The following is a 27,712-nucleotide window of genomic DNA, read 5'->3' as shown; positions in this document are numbered from 1 at the left end:
CTTCACTTAGATTCCCTTGCCTGAGTTATCTCACCCACAGGAACCTTCACGGTCAGACTCTCCCTTCTGGACTACTAAAAACCTAAGGCTGTGTGAGGGGGAGCATACGGCATGTTTCACGCAGCGCTCAGATAAAGGAAGATATTTTTCAATCATTATTTAATGGATACATAGAACATAGAAACTATACATATTTATGAGATACAAGGTAACCTGTCAATACATGTAAACATTGCATAATGTTTGAAAATTTTTTTTTTGCCTCCAACCATTAACATTTCTATATGGAGAAAAGCATTCAATCAAATTTTTAAGCTTTCTGCAGTCTACCATGGATGATCATTGTCTATGATCACTAGAGTGAACAGCAGCAGACCAGAGTATTTTACTCCTCCCTAATTATGACTCAGCACTGTTGATCACCCTTGCCCCATCCCAACCCTGAAGATGCCTGTTTTAGTTAGAGTTTTCGTGCTGTGAACAGATACCATGACCAAGGCAACTCTTATAAGGACAACATTTACTTGGGGCTGACTTACAGGTTCAGAGGTTCAGTCCATCATCATCATCAAGAAAGGAGCATGGCAGCATCCCCCTCATGGTGCAGGAGGAGCTGAGAGTTCTACATCTTCATCTGAAGGCTGCTAGTGGAAGATACTAGACAGCTAGGAGTCAGGTCTTAAAGGCCACACCCACAGTGACACACCTGTTCCACCAAGGCCATAGCTCTAAATAGTGCCACATGGAGAACACATCCATTAGCAGTGCTACAAACAGTGTGGTAGCAGTTGGTATTTGGGGGTAATATAGCCTTGAGTCTCTAGAAAGAGGCCAGATTAGCTTTGAGTATATCGATAAGCCGAGGAATGAGCCCTCAGCTTCAAGTGTACAAATCCACCACCGTTGACGTGTCAAGTTGTTCCAGCCTCGGGAGCACTGGAGTTTCCTGAGGGCAGGGATCCTGTTATTGCATTCACATTATGTGACCTCAGAAATGAGCTGGAGGTACAGCTCCACGTAGTAAACAGCTCACAGTTCTCAGGTCATGCGAAGGAGATTTGTCTGCCCTTGGTTCGTGGAGACCCTGGCTTTGGATATGACTGCAGGCAAACTGCACGCAACCTTCTTAACACCCTGATGGCTAGGCACCTTGTGACTTTTAAAATTCTGATTGCTGTAATAAAACCACCAGGCTCTCCACAAATGTATGCCTTTCATTTGTTGATTTAGTGGTGTTTGAGCATGCATATATTGCGTCTGCTGTGTGATTAGACCTGGGCAAAAGGTAAAAATGTATTATGGTAACTGGTTCTCCCTACACACTCAAACAATTCTGGATATAAGTATTCTCAGATATAGTAATTATTGTTAGTGTCGAATTGTTACAGTGTTGAATTATATCCTCCAAAAAGTTATGTCGGATCCCTAGTACCTATGAGTCTGACCTTGTTGTGATATTGTAGGGTCAGCCAAGTTAAAATAAAGTGTTTAGATGGGCCCTAATCCAGAGAAAGGCAAGGCCAGAGAAATAGCTCACTTGGTAAAGTACTTGTTGCACCAACAGGAGGACCTGAGTTCAGTTTTCACATAAGTAGCCACGCGTGGCAGCTCATGCCAGTTATCCCAGCATGAGAAGGTGGGAGCAAGAAGGATTCTTGGGACTTGTTGGCCAACTAATCTTGCCAAAACAGCCAGCCTCGGGTCCAGCAAGAGATCTCTGTCTCAAAAAAAAAAAAAAAAAAAAAATGTGGAAAGCGATTGAGCGAGATATCTAAACCCCCTGGCAGAGAGGGTGCAGCCACATGAAGATGGAGGATGGTGGCTACAGAAAGACAAAGCAGGACGGAAGCTACCCATCAGCAGTACAGGTCAGGGCTGCCCGGAAGTGACAGGGCAAAGGAGACATCTCCCGTAGAGCTTCAGAAGCAAGCCTGGCTCTGCCCAGTCCTTCATGCTGGATGTCTATCTCTTAGAGCTAACAGATGGTAAATTTCTGTTACTTTAAACCATTCTCTCTGTGGTACTGTATTAAGCACTCCAAGGAGCAGGCACAATCGGGATGTGTTCCTCCATACTTAAGGGCGCTTGGGTGAAATGGCTGCCCCGGAGGGGTGAGGAAGCTGAGTTTAAAGAGGATTTTTAGTAAAAGGAAAAGTTACCAGTTTAAAGAGAAGTTAGGGGTGAGAGCAGGATAGCAAAGAACCCCAAGGAGTGGGTGAGCTTTGAGGGGCAGCAGCGTCGGCTTCCAAGGACCAAGTGGCCTAGGGGTCCTAGAAGCCAGGCAGAGCTGGACCTGTACATCTGGCTAGAGGAAGGCGTGGCCTGCCCCTGACCCCAGCTGACCTGCTCACTAGCTGAGAGAGCCTGGGAATTAGTGCTCTGACCTCTTCTGCCTCCAGATTGTGTTCATTTGTGGAGTCGCACATGGCCCAGTGACATGGGACATAGTTTAGCCTCCTGGGACAAAGGACAGAATGGTAAGAGCGGTAATAGATCTGGAAGAACTGGAGACTAGTGTTCATATTAAGGTATGCTTAGAAGTAAGAATTAATTTCTAAGTTAGTATTTCATATAGTACGACTTCTCAGAGAGTATTTGTGATTTAGGATACAAGTCTCCTGTAGACTGGTAGGGTGGAGACTAAGATTTTTCATTTTACAAATTATCCTAAAGTACCTTCTTTAATGCCCTCGGGGCATAAGCACTGAGCGAAACTAAAATCTGTCCTTGGACGCATAGAACTTACAGTCCGGCGGGGCCCCAACTGTGTTAGCCGTGACTAAAATGCCCACAGGACTGTGGCTTCTTTTAGAATGCTCTGCGTGACTGCACACTGCTAACTAGATGCCACGGTATTCCCCGAGAGCTGTGAGCCCCAAGAGCCATTGTTGGGGGTCTCCTGTGCTCACCGCTAACCTCTGTCGCCCAGACTACTGCTTGATGCCTGGCGGATGTTCCCTGCACCAAGTGAGTGAACTCATCTTGATATTTACTGCCCAGAAGCTCCTTGGAAGTTGGGAGTGGCTTACAATATCTGTTAAGTTGGGAGATTTAAATCTGGTAGGGAGTTGGGCTTCTAAAGGATTGTTCGAGTGTGTCCTAGGGAATACCCAAGTATAGATTTGGATTTAGGGAGTTGGGAGGGGGTTTTGTTTTGTTTTGAAAGCACTTGTATATAGTTTTAGAGCAGTGGTTCTCAATCTTCCTAATGCTGAGACCCTTTAATATAATTCCTTATGTTGTTATGTTGTGGTGACCCCCCCAACTATGAAGTTATTTTTGTTGCTACCTCATAACTGGTAATTTTGCTACTGTTATGAATTATAATGTGAATATCTGATATTGCAGGGTAACTGACGTTCGGCCCCTAAGGGGTTGCAGCCCATGGGCTGAGAATCACTGTTTGCAAACAGAAACTAAGCATTCTTTTTGTTTCCTCTAGTCAAGGTTCTTACAAACTGATTGAGTCCCCACCCACCCCACCCCCACCCTGAGATCTGCACTGAAGTGAAACCCCACCCCTGGGCTCCTTTAATCAGCACTCTGGAGGCAGAGGTGGGTGGATCTCTGTGTTGCTGGCCAGACAAGTCTATGTTGTAAGATCCTGTCTCTACACATGAAGGGACACATATGTGATGGCCTTGTCACACCAAAGCCAGTGTTCAGCTATAGACTGGGAGGTTAGAGGAGTATCTTTTCTAATTTTTCTCCTTTTCTTCTCTCTCTCTCTCTCTCTCTCTCTCTTTCTTTCTTTCTTTCTTTTTATTTTTTAAAGACGGAGTCTGGCCTGAATTAAATCTTCCTGCCTCAGTTTCCCCACTACTAGGCTTATATGTCCTCCCACACCTAGCCTAATTTTAGTTTCAGAGCCTGCAGGTGTAGAGGAAAACGCAGCACCGCAACGGGTTTTCTTTGTGCCGGGTATTCTTTTCATAATACCCTTGCCGGTATTAAGTTAAAGCTGTTGACTCTTTGGTGGTTTTTCAAATGTCATTTACTAAAAAGGAAGCGGCTGCTCCTGTGAATGGCCATATAAGGAAAACATTTCGAGGAAAGAATCTTGCAAATACAGGAGCGGTTGTGTTTCTAATGGGCTGGGAATGGGGAGACTGGGAGAGAAGAGAGCCGCTGACTTCTCCATTTCCCCATTTCTGCATAAAGATGTGTAATGTATTCCTGGGGGACCTCACTCCAGTCTCTGCATCCTGTGTTAAGATGTGCGGAGACCTTTGCTCTCCATGCTTGTCAGTACTACAGACTGCCTTCTGGGATACCTGAGGCACGGAGGAAATTACTTGTGAAAAAAATTAATGAAGGGAATCAAAGAAACGTGGAGGCGGGTTTATAAAGACAATGGAGTGTTTCTCTACATAGAGGCTAAGTTTTTGGAATAAAATCTTTCCCTCCTCCCACACCTAGAGTCCCACAGAGAAGAACTGTGTTAATAGCTCTCTTTGTTAGGTGTCCCTGGGGTTTATCAGTCAGTACAAATATACTGACTGGATGGCTATAGGAATATATTATATAATGTATTATATAATTCTATATTATATATATTTATACACAATTATATATACTATAATGTATATATAATAAAATAAGTATGTAATTTATATATAGAAAATGAATATATATAATATATGTAATATATAATTATATAATCTATATATTTTGAATGGTTATAGGAATTATTCTCACAAAGTCCAAGCCAGGGGATTCTGAGAGGAGAACTGTGTGTGAGGAAAATCCTTCTACCTCTGAGGCGTAAATGGTAAATAGATGGCCCCATCAGAAAGACCTGTGAGCTGTGAACCAGAGAGACTTCTTAAAGGCAGGGGGCAAATGTGTGTTTGCTGTTCTTGAGGGAAAAAAAAAAAAGCACTTCAGTGTTTGACAAGGGACAGTCCTCCATTTGTGCTGAACCGAAGGTGACAGCTGGCCTGGGACTGAGCTTTCTCAGAACGTGGGGCTTGCAGTGCTAAAATTAGCTCAGACTTGGGCCCCACAACACTTAGTTGCTCACCCTAGCGTCTGCACTGTGCATCTCAGTTTGTCAAGCCTGCTTTCTGCTCACCAATGGCACCTGTAGTAAGTGTGGCTACCCCAGGTCTCCCCACATGCCTCCCAGGATAGAGTCTGCTCTGAGTTTAGCCCACAGCATTGGGATATTCTGGTCCCATTGACAAGACATTGCTGAAACAGGGTTGGACACATAAGTTATCGTCAGTCTTAAAATAAACATAGGTGGAGAGCACTTACAGTCTGAATACTGGGGAAGGGATGGGGGAGGGGCAGAGACATGTTGATCTCTGGGCTTCACTGGCCGGCCAGCCTAGTCTACTTGGTGAGCTACAGGCCAATGAGAGACACTGTCTATAAATAAAACAAAACAAAATAAAATAAAATGAGTCATTTTTTTTTAAAGCGGCTGGAACCTGAGGACTGACGATACCTACAGTTGTCCTGATGGCCACATGCACACGTATGCATGCACATCTTTATACACAGGTGCATCTGTACACCCATGAACACAGGGACACACAGGCACACACACAGACAGGGGCAAAGACACACATAAACAATACACACACACACACTCCCAACTCATTCCTCCGAAATGCTTTTGGCGCAGAAAAAAAGGTGGAGGGGAGGAGGGGTCAGTGTTAATTGAAAATTCAATGCATGGGAGAAATGAGAAAATTGATTCAATTTATAAACTTTTATGCAAATCCACTTCCATTTGTAGCTTCTACTTATGAGTCATTATTGGCTGTAACATGGTCGCCAAATTAATTTATAAGGCCATTATAATGATGTCTTACATAAAGATAATTTGGCAAAGTTGGAGAAATAATGGAGCACTTTAGGGTGATGACCCCAGACTCCCCCACCCCCTTTCATCTCTTGAGTCCAGAGATGCATTCCTGATGAGGGCATACCCTTCAGAAGGGGTAAGACAGCAGAAGGGTGGTCGGTGGTCGGTGGTCGGTTTACCTTTAAAGTAGGCAGGTTTAGGGTAAAGACAGGGATGCTGTTAGAAAATCCCTCGCTAATTGTAGGACTGATATGTGCAACCTAAACATGTGCTGTTCTTATGTGTAAAGGATACAGATGCACTAAGCACAATGTAATTGCTTTTACAAAAATCCATCCCAGTTCTATAACTTGCAGGGATTTCAAAGATGTTATATTGGCTAGCCCTGGGTTAAAGCATGTTTCCTTTCCATTTCAAAACCGGTCAATATATTCTTTATTTAATCTGATTGAGCTTCATTTTTTTTTCCTCTTTAAGGGTGTGCTTGTTTGAAGAGAGATAGCTGGAAGTCATGTTGTCATGGCAACGGTTACACGCTGGGAGGAGGGAATCTTTTAAATGGCCAGTGACTGGGATTTTAATCTCCAATATATAGATAGCTGAACAGTACTGGATATGGAGTTTACAATCTTATTTTGGCTGTGTATTTTCACTTCTGTTACTGATGTGCAATATTTGTACATGTGCTATGATGCATAATTTGTATATAACAACACACAACTTCAGCTCATCTGTTCTCTGTGTTGTCAATAATCTCAAAATATATGGATTTTCCTGCTCAGAACTTTTGCTAGTGTTTTGTTGCCTGTGTGTTAAGTTCTCAATACAATAAAGGCCTGCCCAGGGCTGGTGAGATGGCTCAGTGGGTAAGAGCACCTGACTGCTCTTCCAAAGGTCCTGAGTTCAAATCCCAGCAACCACATGGTGACTCACAACCATCCACAACGAGATATGACTCCCTCTTCTGGTGTGTCTGAAGATAGCTACAGTATACTTACATATAATAAGTAAATAAATCTTTAAAAAAAAAAAAAAAAAGGCCTGCCCAAAGAAAAACAAACAACACAACAACTTTGATTTTCCCTGGCATCTGTCATAGGTCTATACAGATCCCTTGACTCCATTAAGAGCTGAGAGAAAAATGTCTCACAGCAGAAGCTGTGGTACTGAATATCAAATGACCTGATACACTTGTCTCTGCCAGGAGGGGAGGGTGTGGCAGGGAGATTCTTTACTTTAAAGGCAGGTAGTAATTAAAAACTGTTTGCAGAGGTGACCCGGGTCTTAGGGGGAGGGGATGATCCCAGACCATAGTACAGACAAAAGCTGGGGAGCAGTATGTGTGGCATTGCCTAAGATTAATAGTATCTAGATAAATACATTAGAAGTGGCCTGACAGAGTAAGGTGAGAGAGGCAGGGGGCAGGGCACAGCACAGAGGGAGTTGAATGTCATATTAGCGGGAGTCAGTACGTTCTATCCAGGCAAGGCTTAGTAGAAATGAGTCTTGTCTGAGAAATGTCTTAAGTAAGGTACAAAAAGGTGAAGGGGCAGAGCCATAAGTAACAGTGTGTGTAATGGCTCACGCCAACTTCAGGAGTATTCTTTCCGTGTGCATCATTGTTTTGAGAAAGTGGACAAATTTTACTTAAAGGATATATTCTCTCCCATATACGTCTGTGTAATTTCTGTCCATATAGTGTGTGCACATCCAATGCATGGTTTCAACTGCTACACTGTACTACTCTAGGGTTTGGTGGGGCTCTGCTGCGTTCAGTTTTCTAGGAATACCCTAGCACATACCCTCTGTAGAACCGGATGCACAGGTGCGTGACATATAGACTTGAGACTGCTCAGTGCCTATAGATCACTAGGGGATACTTTAAAGAAGAAATAAGATATATTTTAGTTCACAGATGTATAGGAATAGTTGTGAATCCTTTTCCCCCCAGTGAGAATAGAACAGTGCTGTTGTAGGTCAAATTAGATTGTTCTGATAGATAGGTGATAAGTTATGTGCTCGCTCTTTCTCTCTCTCTCTCTCTCTCTCTCTCTCTCTCTCTCTCTCTGAATGGTGTTTTAGTTAGGGTTTCAGTTGCTGTAAAGAGATACTATGACTGCAGCAACTCTTACAAAGGAAGGTATGTAACTGGGACTGGCTTACATTTCAGAAGCTGAGTCCATTATAATCAATGCAGAAAGCATGGTGGCACACAGGCAGATGTGGTGTTTGAGGGGCCGAGAGAGTTCTACATCTGGATCTGCAGACAGCAGGAAGAGAGAGTGACACTGGGCCTGGCTTGAGCTTCTGAAACTTCAAAGTCCTCCCCCAGTGACACACTTCCTCCAGTAAGGCCACACCTACTCCAACAGGTCCACAGTCCTAATCCTTTCAAATAACGCCACTACCTGTGAGCTTATGGGGGTCATCTTCATTCAAACTACCAAATGGGGTAGCTTACCAACTTAAATCTCATCTCTATACCCCTTTACAGACAGACCCAAAGGCCCCGAGAGAGAGAGATAAAGGCTCCACAAGTGGCCAGGTGACATCTGGGTCAAGTGCAGATTAGATACAGTCTTTATCTGCAGTAAGAACTTGTATGGTTCTCACTCTATCAGCAAAGTAAAATGTAGTTTTTTTAAATGAGCTAGTCATTGGGGCAGAAAGGGGATTGTTAAACAGGAGTCTCTCTATATCAGAAAAGGAAGGAAGGAAGGAAGGAAGATGGATGGAGGGAAGGAAAGAAGAGAAAGAAAAGAAAAGAAAAGAAAAGAAAAGAAAAGAAAAGAAAAGAAAAGAAAATTATACTAAAACAAACTCCTGTTTTTATAAGTGGTTTATACTGTCTCTGTCCTCAGAGGGAATTAACAACAAAAATCTTACGTTTTCTGACTCTTTTTGTCCCTAGCCACGTGGTTGGGTGCTTTGAACTGTAATCTTCTAAAGGGGAAGCTAAAACTGCTGTCTGTTCATTTATCACAGCTCATCTGTAACGCAGCAAGACACAGGGCTTGCTTCTCTGGGGGAAGAAGCACACAGCCTCCGAGGACAAAGCTCTGCGCATCACCAGATGCTCGGTCCTCACTGATGTTGCCCTGTTTTGTCTGCCACAAGAAAGACTCTGATACCACATCTGCTTTATTTGCTTCTAAAGAATGTCACTTAGTCTCCACTCCTGAGACATAAGGATATTCTTGTGTGACAAGCTGTCCTCTCTCAAAAGCCTTTCCTTCATAGGGATGTCCTTCCTAGAGAAAGCAATGGGGAGAGCATAAAAACAGGGGATGCTTAGGATGTTCCTGAATTCAAGGACACGTAAGCCATCATTTATAAATGGACACTAATTATCCGTATATCTAGCAAGGGAAAAACTGGAGCAAATTCAGGACAAAAACCTTGTATAAATCAGCCTTTACATGTGAACGGATGGTATTCTAGGATGAGAAAGAAAAAAGAGCCCACGACTATTCCTGTAGCAATAAATTTAGAATCTCTCCCCGAGACCCTGTAGATCAGAAATCTCTTAGCGCTTGCTTCAAGAACATTTGTTTTTTTGGTTGTTTTTTTTTTTCTGGTAGAAATATAATTTGAGCATCTTGGCTAGAATCTGAAGCCTGGTGCTTTACTCGTACATCTGTGGGTGGGCAGAAAATAGCAAGCAGAGATTCTGGCTCCTTTTGGACATCAAAGCCAAGTAGGACTCAAACTCAGCAGGCACACTGCAGGCCCTCCCCAGCCTGTTTCCCATTTCCCCTTTCTATGTTGCTTTGCCCTTCAGAAACCTCCTCTTTCCCTGGGGCTTTCATCCACATAGATTTTTTTTGACATCCGGAATCTCCAAAGTTGAAGAAAGAAAATGAGGGGACTGTTGTTAACTGCATGGGTTAATCTTCAGAAAATTTACGTGGTATGAGGCAGGTTTGGAGGAGAGCAAATGTGGTCTTTTCATTAAGGAGTTTAGATCTGCTTTTAGCCTTTTACTAAGGATTTGTGGTTTAAGCCCTAACTAGCTCCATATCCTAATCTATACAGGCAAAAAAAAAAAGTTCTTATAAACTTGGAGCACAAATTTGTTGTGTGAGAGTTTTGAAAATAATCATTCCAGTTTTGTCCTTTCCTGGAATGTTGGTTCAGTCGCCTAATATTGTATTGTACTATATTCTATTTTAAGTTTTTTTTAAAAAATGACACTTTCTACACATGCATTCCTGGCAGATGGGAGCCACAAATACTCCTGCCTCTTTTCTGCCAGCAGCCCAGCATCTCTGAGAGAGTGTGGAGCTCTCTATGCTGCTCTTTCCCGCTCTTTGATTGCTGGTGTTCCCAGTTTCCCTAGAGAATCTTGACTTTCCTCTCTGGATCTCAGATAGTGTGTTCTGGGGGGGGGGGGGGAGAGGTGCAGATTAAAGAATTAAAATCATTGAATGAAAAGGATGGGCAACTGTTGCTTGGTTTTAGTTGAATCCTGTCTACACTTATTAAGAGTTGTGACAAGTTAGGGTAACCCACTGCCTGCACTTGTGATGTTCAGCAATGCTTGGAAATAAGGTGAAAGTGCTGGGACTCAGGGATTGTGGAGACTGAGTGAGTAGGAACTTAGAAAGCTATGTTCCAGCAGCTCCATGTTTTAGAATGCCACAAGACAGGATTGAAAAGACTCTAATTTAGATGGCAGCAGGTTTGGGTTTGCCTCTGAGAGCACAAAGCAGACCTCTTGGGAGTTGATTCTTTCCTCAGTGAGGATTGCTGTTCATTTTCTTGTTTTTAGATGAGTTAGGATCTGCCACTAATAATTCAGAACTCTAAGATAACTGGGACTTCCTTTAATAGAAATGTGTCCCCCTTTCATATAGCAATTTAGAAGTACTATTCTATTAATAGGATGCCTTTGCTCCCCAAAGACTTCACAAGCCATTTCTTCTTCTGCTTACCCACTCTACTATCCTCAGTGATAATCTTTTTTTATGCTTCAAAGCAATAGTGCTGGTCCAAGCTGCAAGAAATGTGTGTCTACCAGATCCTTTTTAAGGGAAACTCTTACAAATTGTCATGTAATTCCTCAGCTTTACACTGAGAATGCTTCCTACACAGGCAAACCTAGCTGCAAGGGAGGCTGGAAAATATAGTGGTCATATGTCCAACCAAAGTTTATATTGCTATATAGGAAGAAATTAGAGATGGATAAACACATTTCAGTGTCTGCTACGACTTGCTTGTATATTTTCTTGTAAAAATTGCATGTAATTAACCCGCTATATAATGTGATTATAAAACAAAACAGCCCAGATTCACTGTATAGCCTTCACTGTCAGTTGCTGCCTTTACAGCCGGACTATGTCCCATATACTAACTTCCTTGTTGTTTTGGTGGAAAGGAAAAATGGTTCTTTTTTGAGGAACTTCTTTCACTAGGTAAGTAAGACTTTGTGAAGTTTTTGAGGAAGAAATTAAAATTCTTATTGCCAGGCAAGGTAGTGATATACCTTTAATCTCAATACTTGAGAGGCAGAAGCAGGTGGATCTTTAGGAGTTCAAGTCCAACCTAGTCTACAAAGTGAATTCTAAGCCAGTCAAAGCTAAATAGTGAAAGCCTGTCTAAAAAGAAGGAGAAGGAGAAGGAGGATGGGGAGAGGGAAGAGGAGGAGGAGGAAGAGGAGGAGGAAGAGGAAGAGAAAAAAATTCATCACAAATTTAAGCCCAGATTGAGTAATACCACAAGACTACTTCTTAAAATAAAAATATAAAAATATAAGGAAGTGAGCTCTAGGGAGAAGTGGGGAGGAAAGGAAAGGAAAAGAGAAGGGAGATTAAATTTCTTCTCAACTTCTCTATTCTCTCATTATTTTATTAATTGGAATATTTTTATGCTTTCTATATATGACAGTTCAAATTCTATTGGAGTGGGGAATAAATATCTCCCAAAAGAGCAAAGTTGGTGCACATGCCTTTATACCTGTTACTCACCGTTAATCTCAGCATTCAGAAGCAGAAGCAAGAAGGTTTCTGTGAATTCAAGGACAGTCAGGGTACCACATAGTGAAGATCCTGGTTTTTATCTGTTTGTTTTTGTTTTTATTTAAAAAAAAAAAAAAAACTCAGACAAGACTTTTTAAAACCCCCAACTTTGCCGGGCGTGGTGGCGCACGCCTTTAATCCCAGTACTCGGGAGGCAGAGGCAGGTGGATTTCTGAGTTCGAGGCCAGCCTGGTCTACAAAGTGAGTTCCAGGACAGCCAGGGCTATACAGAGAAACCCTGTCTCGAAAAACCAAAAACAAACAAAAAAAAAAACCCAAAAAACAAAAAACAAAAACAAAACAAAAAAAAACCCCAACTTTGTTCTCTGTAAGTATGTTTTAGACCTTCATCTCAGAAAACCTCTTTTCAAGTGCTCCTCTCTGATCACGCACTGAAGCTCAGTTTTTGCATCAAATGTTAAAGGTTGTCCATTAAACCCCTCAGCAGCATGAACAATTTATTTCAGTGCCACCAAGTTCCTGAATAGGCACCCATTACTCATCTTTAAAATTCACTCGGCACATAGAGTAAGTTCCACACTGAACTTTTCCTAACTGAAGAGCTAGAAAAACTGTGAGCAAGTTCCTGATCATTGTGAAAGTCTGTTTCTTTACTGAGAAAAGAGGAATAATATTTGTTCCATCTTCACGCTGTCCAAGTTTTCAGGGATCAGATGAGACAGGATTGGGTGCAGCACTTACAAGGTGATGTTATGCAGTAGAAGAGAGGGAGGTACCTTATACATCAGAAGCATAGTAGGTGCATTTTAATTTTAAAGAGTGCAGTGCTATAATGTCCCCATGTGTAATTTCTGATTTTAAAGACCATGGAGAAAAGACTGTTACTGTTACCAAATTTTGTTTCCATTCCCAAGACTCTCAAGAGTCATCGGTTATTCTATTATTTAGCATAGGTCAAATCCTAGTATTCTACACTTTACAGTAATAGTGACTTTGGCCTTGGAATAGCGAACTAGTGTCTTGTCCTCATTGGTGTTAGAGACCAGCCCAGGAGATACAAACCCGGGAGAAAAATATACTAGAGACCTTGCCAGAATAATAGAAGAGAAAACTGACTCTGTTGAACATACCTCCAAATCTGTCTGCCCTGAGAGAATGTGGTGCTGGTGCCTGCCACTGTAAAATGAGAAAGCAAATCGGTAAACGTGGGCTGGCAGAGTGGGTGATACCCGGATGCCATCTCTGAATGAAATTTGCAGTTGGCCTTTGCTTGATTTACACAGTCCGAGCTCTTCCTGACACCCAAAGTTTAGAACCAGGCACTAGATACTGAACTTGAAGGCAAAGAACTAGCTACCTGGCTCGTTAGCCTCTTCCTCGCTCCTCCCTGGTATTGAACAGGATGCCCTGCTGTCAGTCACTGGGTGAGAGGGTACTGGATAACAACTGGGGAAAAAAATGTCATGTGACCTGCCTGGAGCTTTTCTATAAATGTAGTTTAGTCTTTTGACTTTTGAAAAAAATCACCCACACATTGCAGATTTTAATACTGTGGTCCCTGGAGCGCATTCTGTATCCATTGTCACGCCTATGCTTGCAGATCCTGGAAGTTTGTTGGTGTCGATGCAGTTTTCTTCCTACATGTCTCAAAAGTAAAATAATGCCTCTTTACTGGTTTAAAGTTAATACTTCAAGGTTTTTGAGGAGGAGGATCCGTAAGCCCGAGGCTTCTCAATAGCAGTTGTAGATTATGGTTTGCATACCAGAAGTAGACGTCCCTTTCTATCTTCTAATTCTTAGTGTTTGGTTATGTTTGCTTCACTATGACCAAAATAATCCGGCATAAACAAGTTAAGGCTTAAGGTTTTAGAGGGAGCTTGGTCCATCATGTTGGGGGAACACCGGGCAGATTGACTCCGGGCCAGGTGACCCCAGTAATCCAGGAAGCAGAGAAGTTAGACTGGGATGGCTGGGACCACTCACCAGGCCCCACCTCTCGGAGGCCCCTCCCCCTGAAGTATCACATCACAGGATAAACAAGAGTTGTGGAGGCCATTGTCACCTCAAGACTTTATCTCCTGTCCCCTTTTGTAACTAGTAGGAAAATCCATGTGTGTTCTAGTGTGTGTTTGGACATTTAGAATTAGACTTTTTGATGGCGGGTGAAATACTGTGTTGCTCAGTGCAATAGATTCAGATGTGTGTGGGTTTAGTTGGGCAAGTGAATATTTACAAATGTAAATTATCCTTCTGGGTAATTTATTAGCTCTTACACTTCACGCCTTTTTGTCTTTAAGTGTGGAGAGTTCCACTACCTGTGTTGCTTTGGTTTGGGTTAACAACCTGAGATCAGAAAGGACCAGATCTTTTCTGTCTTAAGTGAGCATCGGGCTACATCCTGTTCTCTCAGACTGTCTCCTGAGCCGGAAGCATCCTCAAAGTGAGACTGTCTTAGGGATGAGGCAACACACTGCTTCACTGAAGACCTAGCTGTGCTCCATAAACAGCTGTCCCCTGGTTATGGAGGCTGGGAAGCAGGGTAGGGGAGGTGGGGGGGTGGAGGGGCTGGAGGGGGGGGGGGGAGTGTGGAGGGGTGTGGCTTAGTGGTAGAAGGCTTGCCTAGCATGAATGAAGCCTGGACTCCATCTGCTACACCACCAGCTCTCTCCCCCTCCCCCCCCCCAAAAAAAAAAGAGAAGAAAGGAAGAAAGGAAAGAGGGAAGGGAGGGAGGAGAGAGAGAGAGAGAGAGAGAGAGAGAGAGAGAGAGAGAGAGAGAGAGAGAGAGAGCGCGAGAGAGCATGAGAATGAATGAATGAATGAATATCAATCTGCCGTTCAGGCCAGTCAGTTCTCATTTCAGAACTTTGATGAGACTAGATGGATGATGTTATCTAGTATTTTTGATTTAAAGGAACATTGCCCTTTTCTTTTTTCTTTCTTTTTTTTTTAACTGAGAAAATAACACCACCACAACCCAGAGCTTGTCTGTGGCAGCCTTTCAGAAGTCTTGTTTTCATGAAGGAGTGCACTGTTTGGAAGAGTCCCTCAACTTGAATGGGAAAACCCTCAATTATAACTATCTCCCTATTTCAGGCATTTAAAAACTCTTCCTAATACGTGTTTGAAGGAAAACATGCTGAAGAACCAGGGACATCAACACCCCCCAAGCTGCGAAGGGTTTTATTGTAACTTAACAGTACCATGGGAGAACTCAATGCGTTCTATAACCAAGGCCTTGGGAAATAGACGGTTTTCTTCTCCAAAGGAAAGGGGGGGGGGGAACAATCGAGTAAATTGTTCTTCTGATCTTGGAAAGCATCAACCATGACCTTCAGATTTTTCCTTTGTGTGACGAGGAAATGCTTAGCCACAGAGTGGCTTTCCTGCTGTGGTGGCATAGCTGGCTTTTTTCAGACACCCGCCCTTTGCACTTGCTCTTCGATCTGCCAGGTCGGTTGCCCTCCTGTTCTAAGAAGAATCCACTTGCCCTGAGACACTGCAGACCATCCTATGTCGGGAACTCACCCAGCTCTCACGGCAGAGCTTCTTCTCAATTGTTCTGTCCTCCTTTTCCTTCTGGGTGTTGATAGGAAACCCTTGATGCTAAAGAATGAACAGAAGTATGGCTTTCAGTTAGTGTGTGTGTGTGTGTGTGTGTTTGTGTGTGTGTGTGTGTGTGTGTGTGTGTAAGAGACAGAGCAGACAGAGACAGAGACCCTGGCCAGTGGCTACAGAGCATCTCTTAGTTAGGGTTCCTATTGTTGTGATAAACATGACCAAAAGCAACTTTGGGAAGACAGGTTTATTTCTCCATATACTTCCATCGAACAGTATATCATCCCAGGAAGTCAGGACAGGAACTTGAGGAAGGAGCAGGAGCCACGGAGAAATACTATTTACTGGCTTGCCCTTCATGGCTTGCTCAGCCTGCTTTCTTATAGCACCCAGAACCACTTGACCAGGGCTGGTCACCCCTGCAGTAAGCTGGCCTCCCACATCAATCATTAATCAGGAAAAATGCTTCACGGGTTTGCCCACGGGCCAGGCCGATAGGGACACTCTCTCAATTGAGGTTTCCTCTTCCCAAATGACTCTAGCTTGTGTCAAGCTGACACAAAACTCACCAGCACAGTGTATTCGATAGAGCAGTGACTGCCCTTTTCAGCTTGCCCATGCTTCTCAAAAGCCTAGGATTCTGAAATAACCAATGAGATGACTGTTAGAGATGTAAACTCCTGAGCCTACTCCCACTTTAGCCAGAAACGCTGGGCAGAGCCCTAGGCCACCAGGCAACCTGGATGTTCGAGGAGTCTCACCTTCCGTCACGTGTGCAGCATCCTGTCTATCATAATGGCATGTGTGCTCTGGGCTCCAACGCATAGCCTGGCTCAGGCTGGACAGGAAATGCTTGTGTTATCCTTTCATCCATCTTCCCTCTCCACCACAGACACTGGGAGCACAGACATAAGCACACAGCGGATGCCATTCTGAGACCTCAGGGCAGTAGTCTGTGCTCAGCAGTGCAGCCCTTGCTAAATATAAACCCCCTGCTCTCCCCTCCATGCTGCCTCTGTGCTCTGTCTAGGAGAGGACATTTCCAGCCACTGTCCATGCTAATTTGATTTTCTTTGACCCTTGGATTCCCGAAAGAGAGCTTGGGAAAGGATGATTAGAGGCAAGGGTGCTTCCTGACCTGTAGGTCCCCACAGTTCGCCAGACCCTAGAGGGAGCCAGGTGGAGCCACATGGGGCTAGGAGTGAGTGCTGGTGCCCGAGCTGGCTGGAATGGATGGGTCTTTGCTGTTCATAAATGGGCTTCTTGTTCCCCTGCCAACTTGTGGCCCAAGAGGGACTTTGTGCATGGCCGTCAGCCTTTCCATTTTTTTACTCTCCAACTTCCAGTTCCTGTTTCCTGTTGCTTAAAAAAATAATAATAATAGCAAGAAAATGCAGGCAAGGGAGGACCACGGACTCATTCTGAAGAGAGACCTGTGACTTTTCAGCTCTTGACCGAAAGCATCTCCAGTGAGCATGTGACATCCTCCAGTGAGCTTCTGTGATGACAGGCACCTGGGAACTGGGAGAAAGCGTCTTAGGTCCAAGCTCCATGGTGGAGAAGGAAGAGGAGCATCAGTTTCACAGTTTGTTGGAGGCCGGGATTTCTGCTTAGCTTCTAGCAAGATATGGCAGCTAGAATGGCCAAGGCTGCTTTGCCAGGACTGGATCTGGGAGGCAGGCATTTAAAGGGGGATCTGCATTAGAAGAATATTCTTGTCCGTGGACCCAGAGTGCTGGGTGGTGGGGCCTCCAGGCCAGGCATCCATAGAGAATCTTGGTGTTATTACTCAGTTCTTGACCATGGTCGGGTGGGAGACTGTCACATGGTCTCCCCCTGTACCATCATTTCTCTTTCCTGGTCCCTTTGTCTTATTACTCTCCTCCCCATGCTGTCAATACTGGTGGGTTTTTGGGTTTTTTGTTTGTTTGTTTGTTTGCTTGTTTGTTTTTTCAGGTCTCTGAAAAATTGATCCCGCTCTGTATCAGGACATCCCTTGTTTCCTTGGTTTCAATCCATCTACCATTCTCTGCAAACCCTAGAAGTGGGAATAACAGTTCTGCCTTCATCTCAGGGTAGCTGTGTGTCCTGAGGCCCTGCAGGAAAGGGCATACAATCCACACCCAGCCAGCCTCACTCTCCTTTTTAATCTTCTTAGCATCTATAACACCACAGCTACAGAATGCCTAAAGGGCCAGGATCTGGCCTCGCCTTCTAGCTGGGATTATCTTGAACATTAAATGTAGCCAAGTCATGTATTATGCAGTAAAAAGTGACTTCTTCACCTCTGGAGACTGTAAACCACAGAAGGAAACTTCAAACAAACAAACAAAACAAAACAAAAAAACCGAGAAAGCAACTCTCTTTCTTTGTGTTTGAGAGAGGTTTAAGCCAAGTATAGCACATGTGTGAATTATGCCTTATATGGGGTAAGATGGTTTTAAACGTCGTGAAGTGATTTTTCTAGTTGGCAGAGATAGAGAAAGAGAGACAGACAGACAAAAGAGTGAGTATCTTGTTAAAGAGGAAGACCAGCAGGGCAGGTGAGAGGGTCTGGTGTCCCAGGCTGCCCTTGCTGTAGTGACCTGGAGTGATTTCTCCGATGAAAAGTCATGAGGAGCTGGGCCTGGTGGTGCAGGCCTTTAATCCCAGCACTTGGGAGGCAGAGGCAGGCGGATTTCTGAGTTTGAGGCTAGCCTGGTCTACCAAGTGAGTTCCAGGACAGCCAGAGCTATACAGAGAAACCCTGTCTCGAAAAACCAAAAAAAAAGAAAAAAAGAAAAGTCATGAGGAAATTATCCTTACTCTTGGAACCGTGGTGGCCATTTCGCCTCATGATTTCTATACTGGGCATTTTCCTTGGTACTGTAGTGGGGGCACTTTGGTGAGTTGGGTAATTACTATGTCGCTGAAGTATAGCCTGGGAACAGTAGGGGCGCATGTTCACGAACAGCTATTTCTGTCCTGTGTCCTGCTCTGTTCTGAAGTTTTAAGAAGTTGTCTGGTTTGATCAGGCCCATTCATATAGTGAATGGCTTAGCCAGGTAAGAAGATCCCCAAAGGCATCCCACTCATCCCCAGGCCAGGCTGCATAACGCCATGGCTGGGCTCTTTGGAGTCTTGAATGAACCCCTTGTTTTGTTTTGTTTTGATGGGGGGAGATCATCCTTATAGATATTGAAAATATTCTGACATGACTAACTTTGTGTGTGTGTGTGTGTGTGTGTGTGTTGAGATTGCACACACACACTGCTGCAACTACCTTTTATGTTCCTGTGTTGGATCACGCTTGGTTGGCAAACACTTTATCAGCTGTGCCATCTCTCCAGCCTCTATTTTTTCACTTGTGAAAAGTATACATTCAGAAATACTGAGTAAGCACACAGATGAATAGATACTTATAAAGGGAGTCCAGAGTTCAAATCCCAGCAACCACATGGTGGCTCACAACCATCTATAACAAGATCTGATGCCCTCTTCTGGAGTGTCTAAAGACAACTACAGTGTACTTACATATAATAAATAAATAAATAAATAAATAAATAAATAAATAAATAAATAAATAAATAAAGGGAGTATCCATGCCACCACCAATGGAACTTTTTAGACTATGGAGTAACTGGGGCATACCTTTCTCTAATCAAGACCAACACCCTCTACCACCACCCCACCACACTTTTGGCTGTTCATTAGCTTGAATTGTTTTGTATGTGATAACTGTGTGTTTGCAATTCTTGACAGTTTAAACCATTTATGTCTGTCACTAAATAATTAATGGTTGGACTTCGTTGGAATGGAAATGTAGTGCACACAGTGTCTTTTGTCCTCTTCCTTTCCATCTGTGACCCGTTGTGAACTTTGTATTGTTATGTGCAGCTGTATTTGGCTCGTTTTTGTTATTTACTTAATTGTCTGTAATTTTCTCATTCCTCTATAAAAGGAGGTCTGAGTTGTTTTGAGCTTGGGGCCATTTTAATGTTGCTACTCTGGTCTGAATGCCTAATACACATGTGTGGGTTCTCTAGGACATACACCAGGTGTGGAATTGCTGGTCCACAATGTGTGACTTCAAAACAATTCAAAGAGCCCAGCAGTGGCATGACTCAATAACTTCTTTATTAATTAGATACTCTTCTGTTTTCAGCATGCTTATATTCAGAGTCCCCTCCAATGTATACAAGTATATACAATATATACAATCATATACAATGTATACAGGTATATACAATGTATACAACAAGTTCTCATTGTTTGACCTAGCTGCCCTTGGGCATAGTGCTTTTTATTGTTTGCCAAGTTGATGGCTATGTAAGAATGTTGTGCTGAGAACTGAGATATTAAAAGTCCTCTGGAGACATTCGGTCCATTCTGCCAGTCTCCTCTTACCCGTCTTTCATTGAGACCCTGCAGTTGGACTTAGTTCCAGTTAGTTCCCGTGGTGAACTTTTGCATTCTAATGCTGGGCTGTAACACCCAAGATTACTATGGTATATGACCCACCCAAGGACAAACAATTTCTCTGATACAGAAATCATTTAGGAGATTGCCACTGGAATTGTGATCTCAGCCCTCCCAGAAGATCTATCAAAGTGTGTGTAACTCCCAGTTACTTTCATCCACAAATGTGGAACTGAAGATACTGATGTAGACAACTAATCCTGTCTCTGTCACCTGCAAGGATAGTCACACATGCCATTGAAAGAAATAGACAGTGACCCCACATAAATGTCAGTGGTTTGTTTTGTGACAGTGTACACAACTGATATCTCAGAATTCCTCTTCTGTTAAACACCAGGTTTACTATTGGAAGACCTAATTCATTGATTAATTTCTTCCACCTTATTCATTCATCAATCTATCCATTCTTCCAACTCTCATCCACCCAAACATCCATCTATTCATCCATCTAAACATCTATCATCCATCCAAACATCCATCCATCATTCATCTATCCATCATCCATCCATCTGTCATCCATCCAAACATCCCTGCATCCAAATATCCTCTATCCATCCATCCATCCATTCATCCATCCATCCATCCAAACATACATACATCCTTCTATACATCCATCCATCTATCCAAACATCCATCCAAACATACATACATCCTTCCATGCATCCATCTACTACTGAGTACCTGTTTGAGGCTAGAGAAAGAGGCTAGTGGGTGAGATAACATGATATCTTCCTGCCCGCCTAGTGCTTAACCCTTACACTAGTTTGGGATGCTTCTGAACAGGATGCTGTAAATATTGGAGCTTTGCTACATCTTCCACCATCATCATTGTCATCTACTTTTAGCACCAGAATAAGTCCCACTTTGAAGTACTTTTCCAATACAATCTCAGCAGAAATTTAAAATACAAACCAGGTAAAAATGTGGTGTGTTTGGTTCAATAGAGAACGAGTCAGCTCCTGTTATCTGGTGCAAAATTCCCCTCACACACTGTAGGTAGCAACGTGGCTTAAAAGCTGCAGACCTTGCTCTTTGTCCTTGGTCTGACATGAATTCATATTCTGGTGGTGTGCATGGCTGTTCCTCACTCTCCAGTATAAATATACAGATGTCATAAACCACAGAGGTGGAGAGGGTGCCTTTGCATTCCTTTCCTATTTTAACCTCAGACCTTTTTGTCTGGGAGCCATAGACACACTCCAGGTTTCTCCCATTTAAGTCCTCTGCATTTTACTCTCCCTTCCCCAGTTAAGATGCTAAAAACAAAGGCTAACAGAAACAACTCATTTATCTCCTAAAAGTGGGGCAGGAATGGGGAATATAAAAACATTTGGTTATTAGTCAGAGTGGTTGCTGCAAATGTTGTTAACTTGGAATTACATAATCATGCTTAATTTTCCTGCGGATAGAAGGCAGCGATGTTTCCACCATAGTTTGAGACTTGTGGCAGTTTTACCTCTGGCAAGCTGAAATGAGAAGAGTGCAACAGTGTAGATGCACGTCTATGCCCATGGATTTGCAGCAGTGTGGATGCATATCTATGCCCATGGGCTTGACCAGCCTCTTTGTCTGACTTCTCCTTTTCTTCTATCCTATCTATAACAGCTTCAGTAAGGGGTGCCCACGATGTTGTATTGAGCAAGACCCACATGTGTCCTCGCTGGAAGTGCAATAAAGTATCCTGGCTTTGTGTACAACTCTAGAAAAGGCTCTGACCCTCAGCATAGAACAGTGTTGAAGTCTAGAGCCAGCCTGCCCTCACGGAAACAGTTACTCTGTGACTTCATGATCCCTTCATCTCTGAAATTCTCACCCTGCTTCTTTTCTCTTGTACTGTTTATCCCTTTAATGGGTTCTACTCAAGGGTAGGAAGAAAAAGGTTTTAAAGCAAATAATTCCTCAGTAAACTAAGACATTGTCCAGAGTGTTAATTTTATTTGGCACCTACGTTGCTGAAGGCTACTGATTGGATTTGAGTATCTTTGGACTCTGCTGATGCTTGCCCACTTGCCATGTTCGCCGCCATTCTGTATAGCCTCTCCCTCCCACCTTCCTCCATGTGTTTACATTCCTGACCCAGTTTCGAAGCCAGTCTGGCCTTTTGTTGAATCCCACAGCTATTTATTTCAGCTTGCTCTTCCTAAAAGTGTGCAGCGCAGAGTCCTGGAGTTCTGAAAAAGACACTGCTCCTCTGTGGGTGTCTGGATGCAAACCAGTGCTTTAAATATAGAAAGCAGTTACAGAAACTTAGACTTATAGCCAGGAAGGATGCATAATGCCAATCAATCAGCCTTCCTGATTGACAGCAGGATCCGGCAGGCTCTGTATGTAAACGGATGGAGTTTGTCTTCACGTTTGGTTATGATTCACAGAGCTTCAGCTTGAGGTTCTTGGATGTATGGGGTGACTTGAAAATAAGGTCATTATTATAAGGCTCATCTTCAGAGATGGCCACCAGTCTTTCCAGTTCTGTCTCCTCTCAATTACCCCTTTCACCAGATTTTATATGGTAAAATCTCAGTTCAATGCAGACATTCCTGTGTGTAGGGTTTGCCTGGCTGTTGGAAGCTTTCTCTTTTAATATTATTCTCTCTCTCTCTCTCTCTCTCTCTCTCTCTCTCTCTCTCTCTCTCTCTCTCTATCTCCCAGCAGATATCTGGAGTGATCACTCATTTCAGACGGATCCGGATTTGCCGCCTGGCTGGAAGAGAGTCAATGACATTGCCGGGACCTATTACTGGCACATCCCAACAGGGACAACTCAGTGGGAACGGCCTGTCTCCATCCCAGCGGATCTCCACGGCTCTAGGAAAGGGTCACTTAGCTCTGTAACGCCATCTCCCACCCCAGAGAACGAGGTAAGGTGGACTGTCTTTTTTACATGCTCACTAGATGTAACTCGGTTTCCTTTCAGGCTAGCAGCCTTCGCCCCACTGGGGTAAGCCTTGTGATGACCACCCATGTTGGATGTGATAGCTCAGTAGTGCCTCCTCTTAGTAAATAGTGCTAATGTCTGGTGTTCAGGTCTGTTTTTCCTTTTAATGGATCCTGGTTTCTTGAAACACCATTCTAGGTACAAAACCCGAGAGGAGCTCATTAATGGGAAGGGGCTAAGTTTCCCCAGGGCTCGTGGAGACAGTAATTTACTCTGCAGGCACCATCGTATGGTGGTGGATCCATGAAATATTTACGCGTAGAAGAACGTCTCTTAGCCAGGCGTGTTATAATTATCATGTATCTTATTAGCCTTGGGTTCATTTGCTAGCATGCAGAAGATGTCTTACAGGAATAACCCTTGAGAGCACTTAAATGCTTAATTCCTATTTAAGGAGGAAGGAAAAAAAAAAGGAGATGTGTTTATTTAGCAGAAGTGACATTATTTTAGAAATAATTAGCCACATAAATTCCTAGCATCCCTGAGGAAGAAATCAGGATGTTTAAACAAAGAATTGAGGCCTTAAAAAATTTCATTGTGGTGTTCATTCATCCTGTGGCAAATATTTGTCGAACCTGGCAACAGCACACTCAAGAGAATTATCATTGGGAAAGGTCACAGCCAAGTGACAGCCTATTTATTTATATTTATTTATTTATGTCAGTGGCATCTCTAGCAACCTATCTTTTCTGCCTTCTCTCCACTTTTTCTCTGATGATAAGTCCTTTGTTCCTTAATGTTTAAAGCCCACTTTCTTTGCATTTGAGAAACGGGTGCATTTGAACTTCACCCCTAACCGGCCCAACTCTTCTGCATTTGCCACTGCATTATCACCCTTAAAAGTAGTCAGCCTCCTGTTCCTGACTTTCCGATTGGTGACCTGTTCTTTCCCAGGAGACTATAAGACTGGTATTCTCAGCTTCCTGCTTTAGGGCCTCAGCATCTCCCTTCCCCAGGCCCAATCTAAGCATCTCCCTTCCCCAGTCCCAGCCTCAGCATCTCCCTTCCCCAGTCCCAGCCTCAGCATCTCCCTTCTCCAGGCCCAGCCTCAGCATCTCCCTTCTCCAGGCCCAGCCTCAGCATCTCCCTTCTCCAGGCCCAGCCTCAGNGCCTCAGCATCTCCCTTCTCCAGGCCCAGCCTCAGCATCTCCCTTCTCCAGGCCCAGCCTCAGCATCTCCCTTCTCCAGGCCCAGCCTCAGCATCACCCTTCTCCAGGCCCAGCCTCATCATCTCTCCTCCCCAGGCCCAGCCTCAGCATCTCCCTTCCCTAGCCACAGCCCCACTTCTCCACCTTTAGAGAGATGTGTTGGAGCTAGATATACCCTCTTTGGTAGATGAGAGGCTTGGCTGGTTTGGACTTTGCCCTAGTCACCTAACATGTTGATTCATTACCACGTAGGATATTGTTGCTTAGCCCTAGATGGTTTTGATAGCTTCTCACTGAAGCCCAATAGTTGTACATCCAGAGCAACTTCTAGTCAGTGATTTACTAACCTTGTAGTAGGTATACTTGGCATAAAAATAAACTAGTGCAGCTCTAGCCTTCTAGAAGTTTGGTATAAAGGAGTCTGTCCCCAGCCCATCTCAGACATACCCTGGACTTACAACTTACAGTACCGATGGCCTCCCTGGAGCAGAGCCAGCCAGTATCTGCCTCTGTTATATCCTCCTGGTATACTATGTTCCTCTAGCCTAGCTGTTCAGTTGTGTTCAACAGCAGATCACCTACAACCAGGAAAGTACATCCTAGATAGGAAAACGGAGGCACGGGGCTATCAGTGACATGCAGCAGTACCCAGGGCCTCTGAATCCTTGACCAGAATTATCTCAGTGTCCCTGGCTTTAGGTTTCCAATGTCCTCTGCCTCCTGTTGTCCCTCAAGTCAGGAGGTTGGACTAACTTGAGACCCACTCCCTAGTTCAGGTGCCTCACATCCTCCACACTTGGAGAGATGGAGCCTTTCTTGTGCCTGCCTCCCTGGTGGGATCCAAGGAGCGGGGCCTGAGCTTGCGTGGCTTCTACTACTTGTATGTCTTTGCTTAATAGAGCAGAGTTTCGTTTTGGTGTTTTCTGCAAATGTCTTAGGAGGAATGCAGCAGAGCTGGGCAGCTGGTACTGGGTAAGACTGTCAGGTAGGAGAGGGCCCCCCCCCCAGCCCTGGGATCTTGGGGCCTCTTGTCTGTTCTCTTCCATCTCTGTGCTTGCTTCCTACCCTACCCATTGTTCAGGGCCCCTTCCTTAGCTCCAAAGGACTTATCGCATCTTCTTTGTTCTTTGGAGTTTTTGGCCAGGCCAGTGTCTTGTCTCAGTATTCCCACAAACACACACACCTGTTACCGAGGTTGGTTGCCACTCCCATTTTGACACACACACACACACACACACACACACACACACACACACTTCACAAGATCACAGAGCTAGTGTATGGCAGAGTCAAACTTGAACTTTGACCTGTGGACCCCCTGCTTCCGCTCCCAGCCTTGACACGCTCTATTAGGAAATAGAGAGTCTCTGAGATCTCTTCATCTCACAGGAAGGGCTCTCGTTATCACACACAAAGCCAGCCAGAAAATGACTACTTAATAATGCCGTCCCAGGTGCCGATGACAGCAGAAGAGAAATGATTATCTCTCTAGCTCCATCTCTTTGATCCCTAAATAGAATCTATTTCAACTAATTTCAAAGCATGGGAGGAAAAGAAGCAGAATGTTAAGAGAGAGAAGTAATTTGTAATGTGTCGTGCCAGGGACGCGTGTTTTCATTGAGCTCTCTCGTGAGCTGGCTTGAAAAGAAAAAAAAAAAAAAAATCAGATCTCTAAGCGCCAAATCGGTTGATGGCACAAAAGTTTAGGACTGCGAGCGAGCGAGCTTCCTTACAGTTTGGAGATCGTTACATTTCACTTTCCAAAGTTCACCCGCGAAGTGTTAAGCACAGCGAAGAATGTTTCCAATACACGTGCCAGCAAGTATTTTTGAAAGTTTATCAACTGGCCGAGAAGTATTTGCTACTGAAACTTGGCCCATAGGACTGTTCCTCCCTCCGCCTCCCAAACCATGTGTTTGTTCCAGATTACCTCTGCAGTTACGTGGCTGTGGAATTTTTAAAAGAGAAAGCGGGCCATATATGATATTTTTTTTATGAATAGTGCTTGGCCTGTGGCCAAGACTTGCTTAGACTCTTCATGTAGAGATGGCCAGGGTTTCTCAAAGGAGTATGCAAGTGGTATCCTTAGAGGGGATCCTGTCTCCTTACGAGGTAGCTCTCTACCTTACCAACACGTTTATGGCCACTGGCTGCCTAAGCTGTTAATGTCCCAGGAAGAGCACAGTGTCCAAGTTCAGAACCTGCATGATTCCATGTATCCGTAGAGTAAGGTTGCCACATTGAGGGACTTTTCTGTCATTTCACCAAATTACAGGAGTATGACATTCAACGACAGGAAAGAACCTCAGAGATAGGTCTTGCAGATGCAGGGGCAGTGTTTCCCAGCCTGGGAGCTCAGGGCAGATTCCTGGTGCTCGTAAAACCTTCTGGTTCCTTGGTGCCATCTAAGACAATGGCACAAAAGCTCCAGGGTGAGATCAGTTCTTACATGGTCTTTTCAAGGGGTTATAGTATGACAACCAGGCCTATAGGAAACTACCCCTGCCCCTATTTTTGTGCCTGTGTTCATGCCCTGGCATCTCCCAGGAAGAAGTATACTCTCTTGGGGCTGGAGAGATGGCTCAATGGTTAAGAGTACTGGCTGCTCTTCCAGAGGGCCTGAGTTCGATTTCCAACAACCACATTATGGTTTGGGGCCTGTTAATCTTTTTCTAAAAAGTTCCTCAGAGACTGGGACCCATTTCTTTATCTAGCATAACTTCTGATATTGCGTGCGTGCATTTCATTCATTGTTTGCTGAGTGGAGAAGATGTCCATGCTTATACCAGTTGGTGCCATCAGTTGACTTCCTGGAGTATCAGAATCAACTGGAGCCTTGGTCCCCACCCAGCTCTAGACTACCAGTTGCACACTGTGGTCCAAGGAGCTCGTTTCATAACACGGCTGTCTTAGTCGGGGGTTTGTATTCCTGCACAAAACATCGTGACCAAGAAGCAGGCTGGGGAGGAAAGGGTTTATTCAGCTTACACTTCCACGCTGCTATTCATCACCAAAGGAAGTCAGGAGAGGAACTCATACAAGGCAGGAACTTGGAGGCAGGAGCTGATGTAGAAGCCATGGAGGGATGTTAGTTACTGGCTTGCTTTCTTATAGATCCCAAGACTACCAGCCCAGGGATGGCACCACCCACAATGGGCCCTCCCATTCTTGATCACTAGCTGAGAAAATGCTTTTCAGTGGATCTCAGGGAGGCATTTCCTCAAGGGAGGCTCCTTTCTGTGTGATAACTCCAGCTTGGGTCAAAGTGACACACAAAACCAGCCAATACAACAGCCTCTACCTGTCTGTTTTGGTGTTTGTTTGTTTGTTTGTTTGTTTTTTAATGTCTTTGAATTATTTTCTTGTAGTAATTGACAATTCCATACAGTAGTGCCTCCTGTCTTCGGGAGCTACATTCTAATGTCCCTTAGCCTCTGTGTAAACTCATGGCTAGGTCCAAACCTTGTACCAGGATAGCTACTCAGTTACTGATGGGAGAAGAGCATATACAGTGTGGAAATGCAGGGCAATGGGATAATTCATTTCCTAGATGAGACGGTGCATATTGGTACAAAATGACCTCATGATATTCAGGATGACAATTTAAAAGTTGTAAATAGCTTTGTAATGTAATTTTACATTTAATATTTTTGGGCCATGAGTAACTTAAAACAGAAGAAGCCAAAACCATAGTTAAATACGAGGGCTACTAAGTATGCCCTTTCAAATCACGTCACAGCCACTAAAAGCCTAGAAGGGTGTTTTTAAAAGAAGGAAGACATTATATCCACACGGAGATGTCTAGAGCGTAGTACACAGATC

General features: G+C 43.9%; 1 protein-coding gene across 12 annotated transcripts in view; it reads left to right on the top strand.

The window, feature by feature from the left end:
• Apbb2 (amyloid beta precursor protein binding family B member 2) overlaps positions 1-27,712 on the top strand; it is a 324,110-nt gene that overhangs the window by 200,918 nt on the left and 95,480 nt on the right. For 8 of the 12 annotated variants that reach the window (XM_029545072.1, XM_029545071.1, XM_029545069.1 and 5 more), the window contains one exon: positions 22,457-22,665. In XM_029545072.1, coding sequence (XP_029400932.1) covers positions 22,457-22,665 — 209 coding nt within the window. The remainder of the gene's footprint in view (positions 1-22,456; positions 22,666-27,712) is intronic. The other 4 variants (XM_029545074.1, XM_029545073.1, XM_029545068.1 and 1 more) reach the window with 1 other exon arrangement.

The sequence above is a fragment of the Mus pahari genome, chromosome 13 (genome assembly GCF_900095145.1).
Source record: "Mus pahari chromosome 13, PAHARI_EIJ_v1.1, whole genome shotgun sequence".
Taxonomy (NCBI): Eukaryota; Metazoa; Chordata; class Mammalia; order Rodentia; family Muridae; genus Mus; species Mus pahari.
Note: the sequence above shows the minus strand (reverse complement) of the source record. Positions and strands in the feature narration are given on the sequence as shown.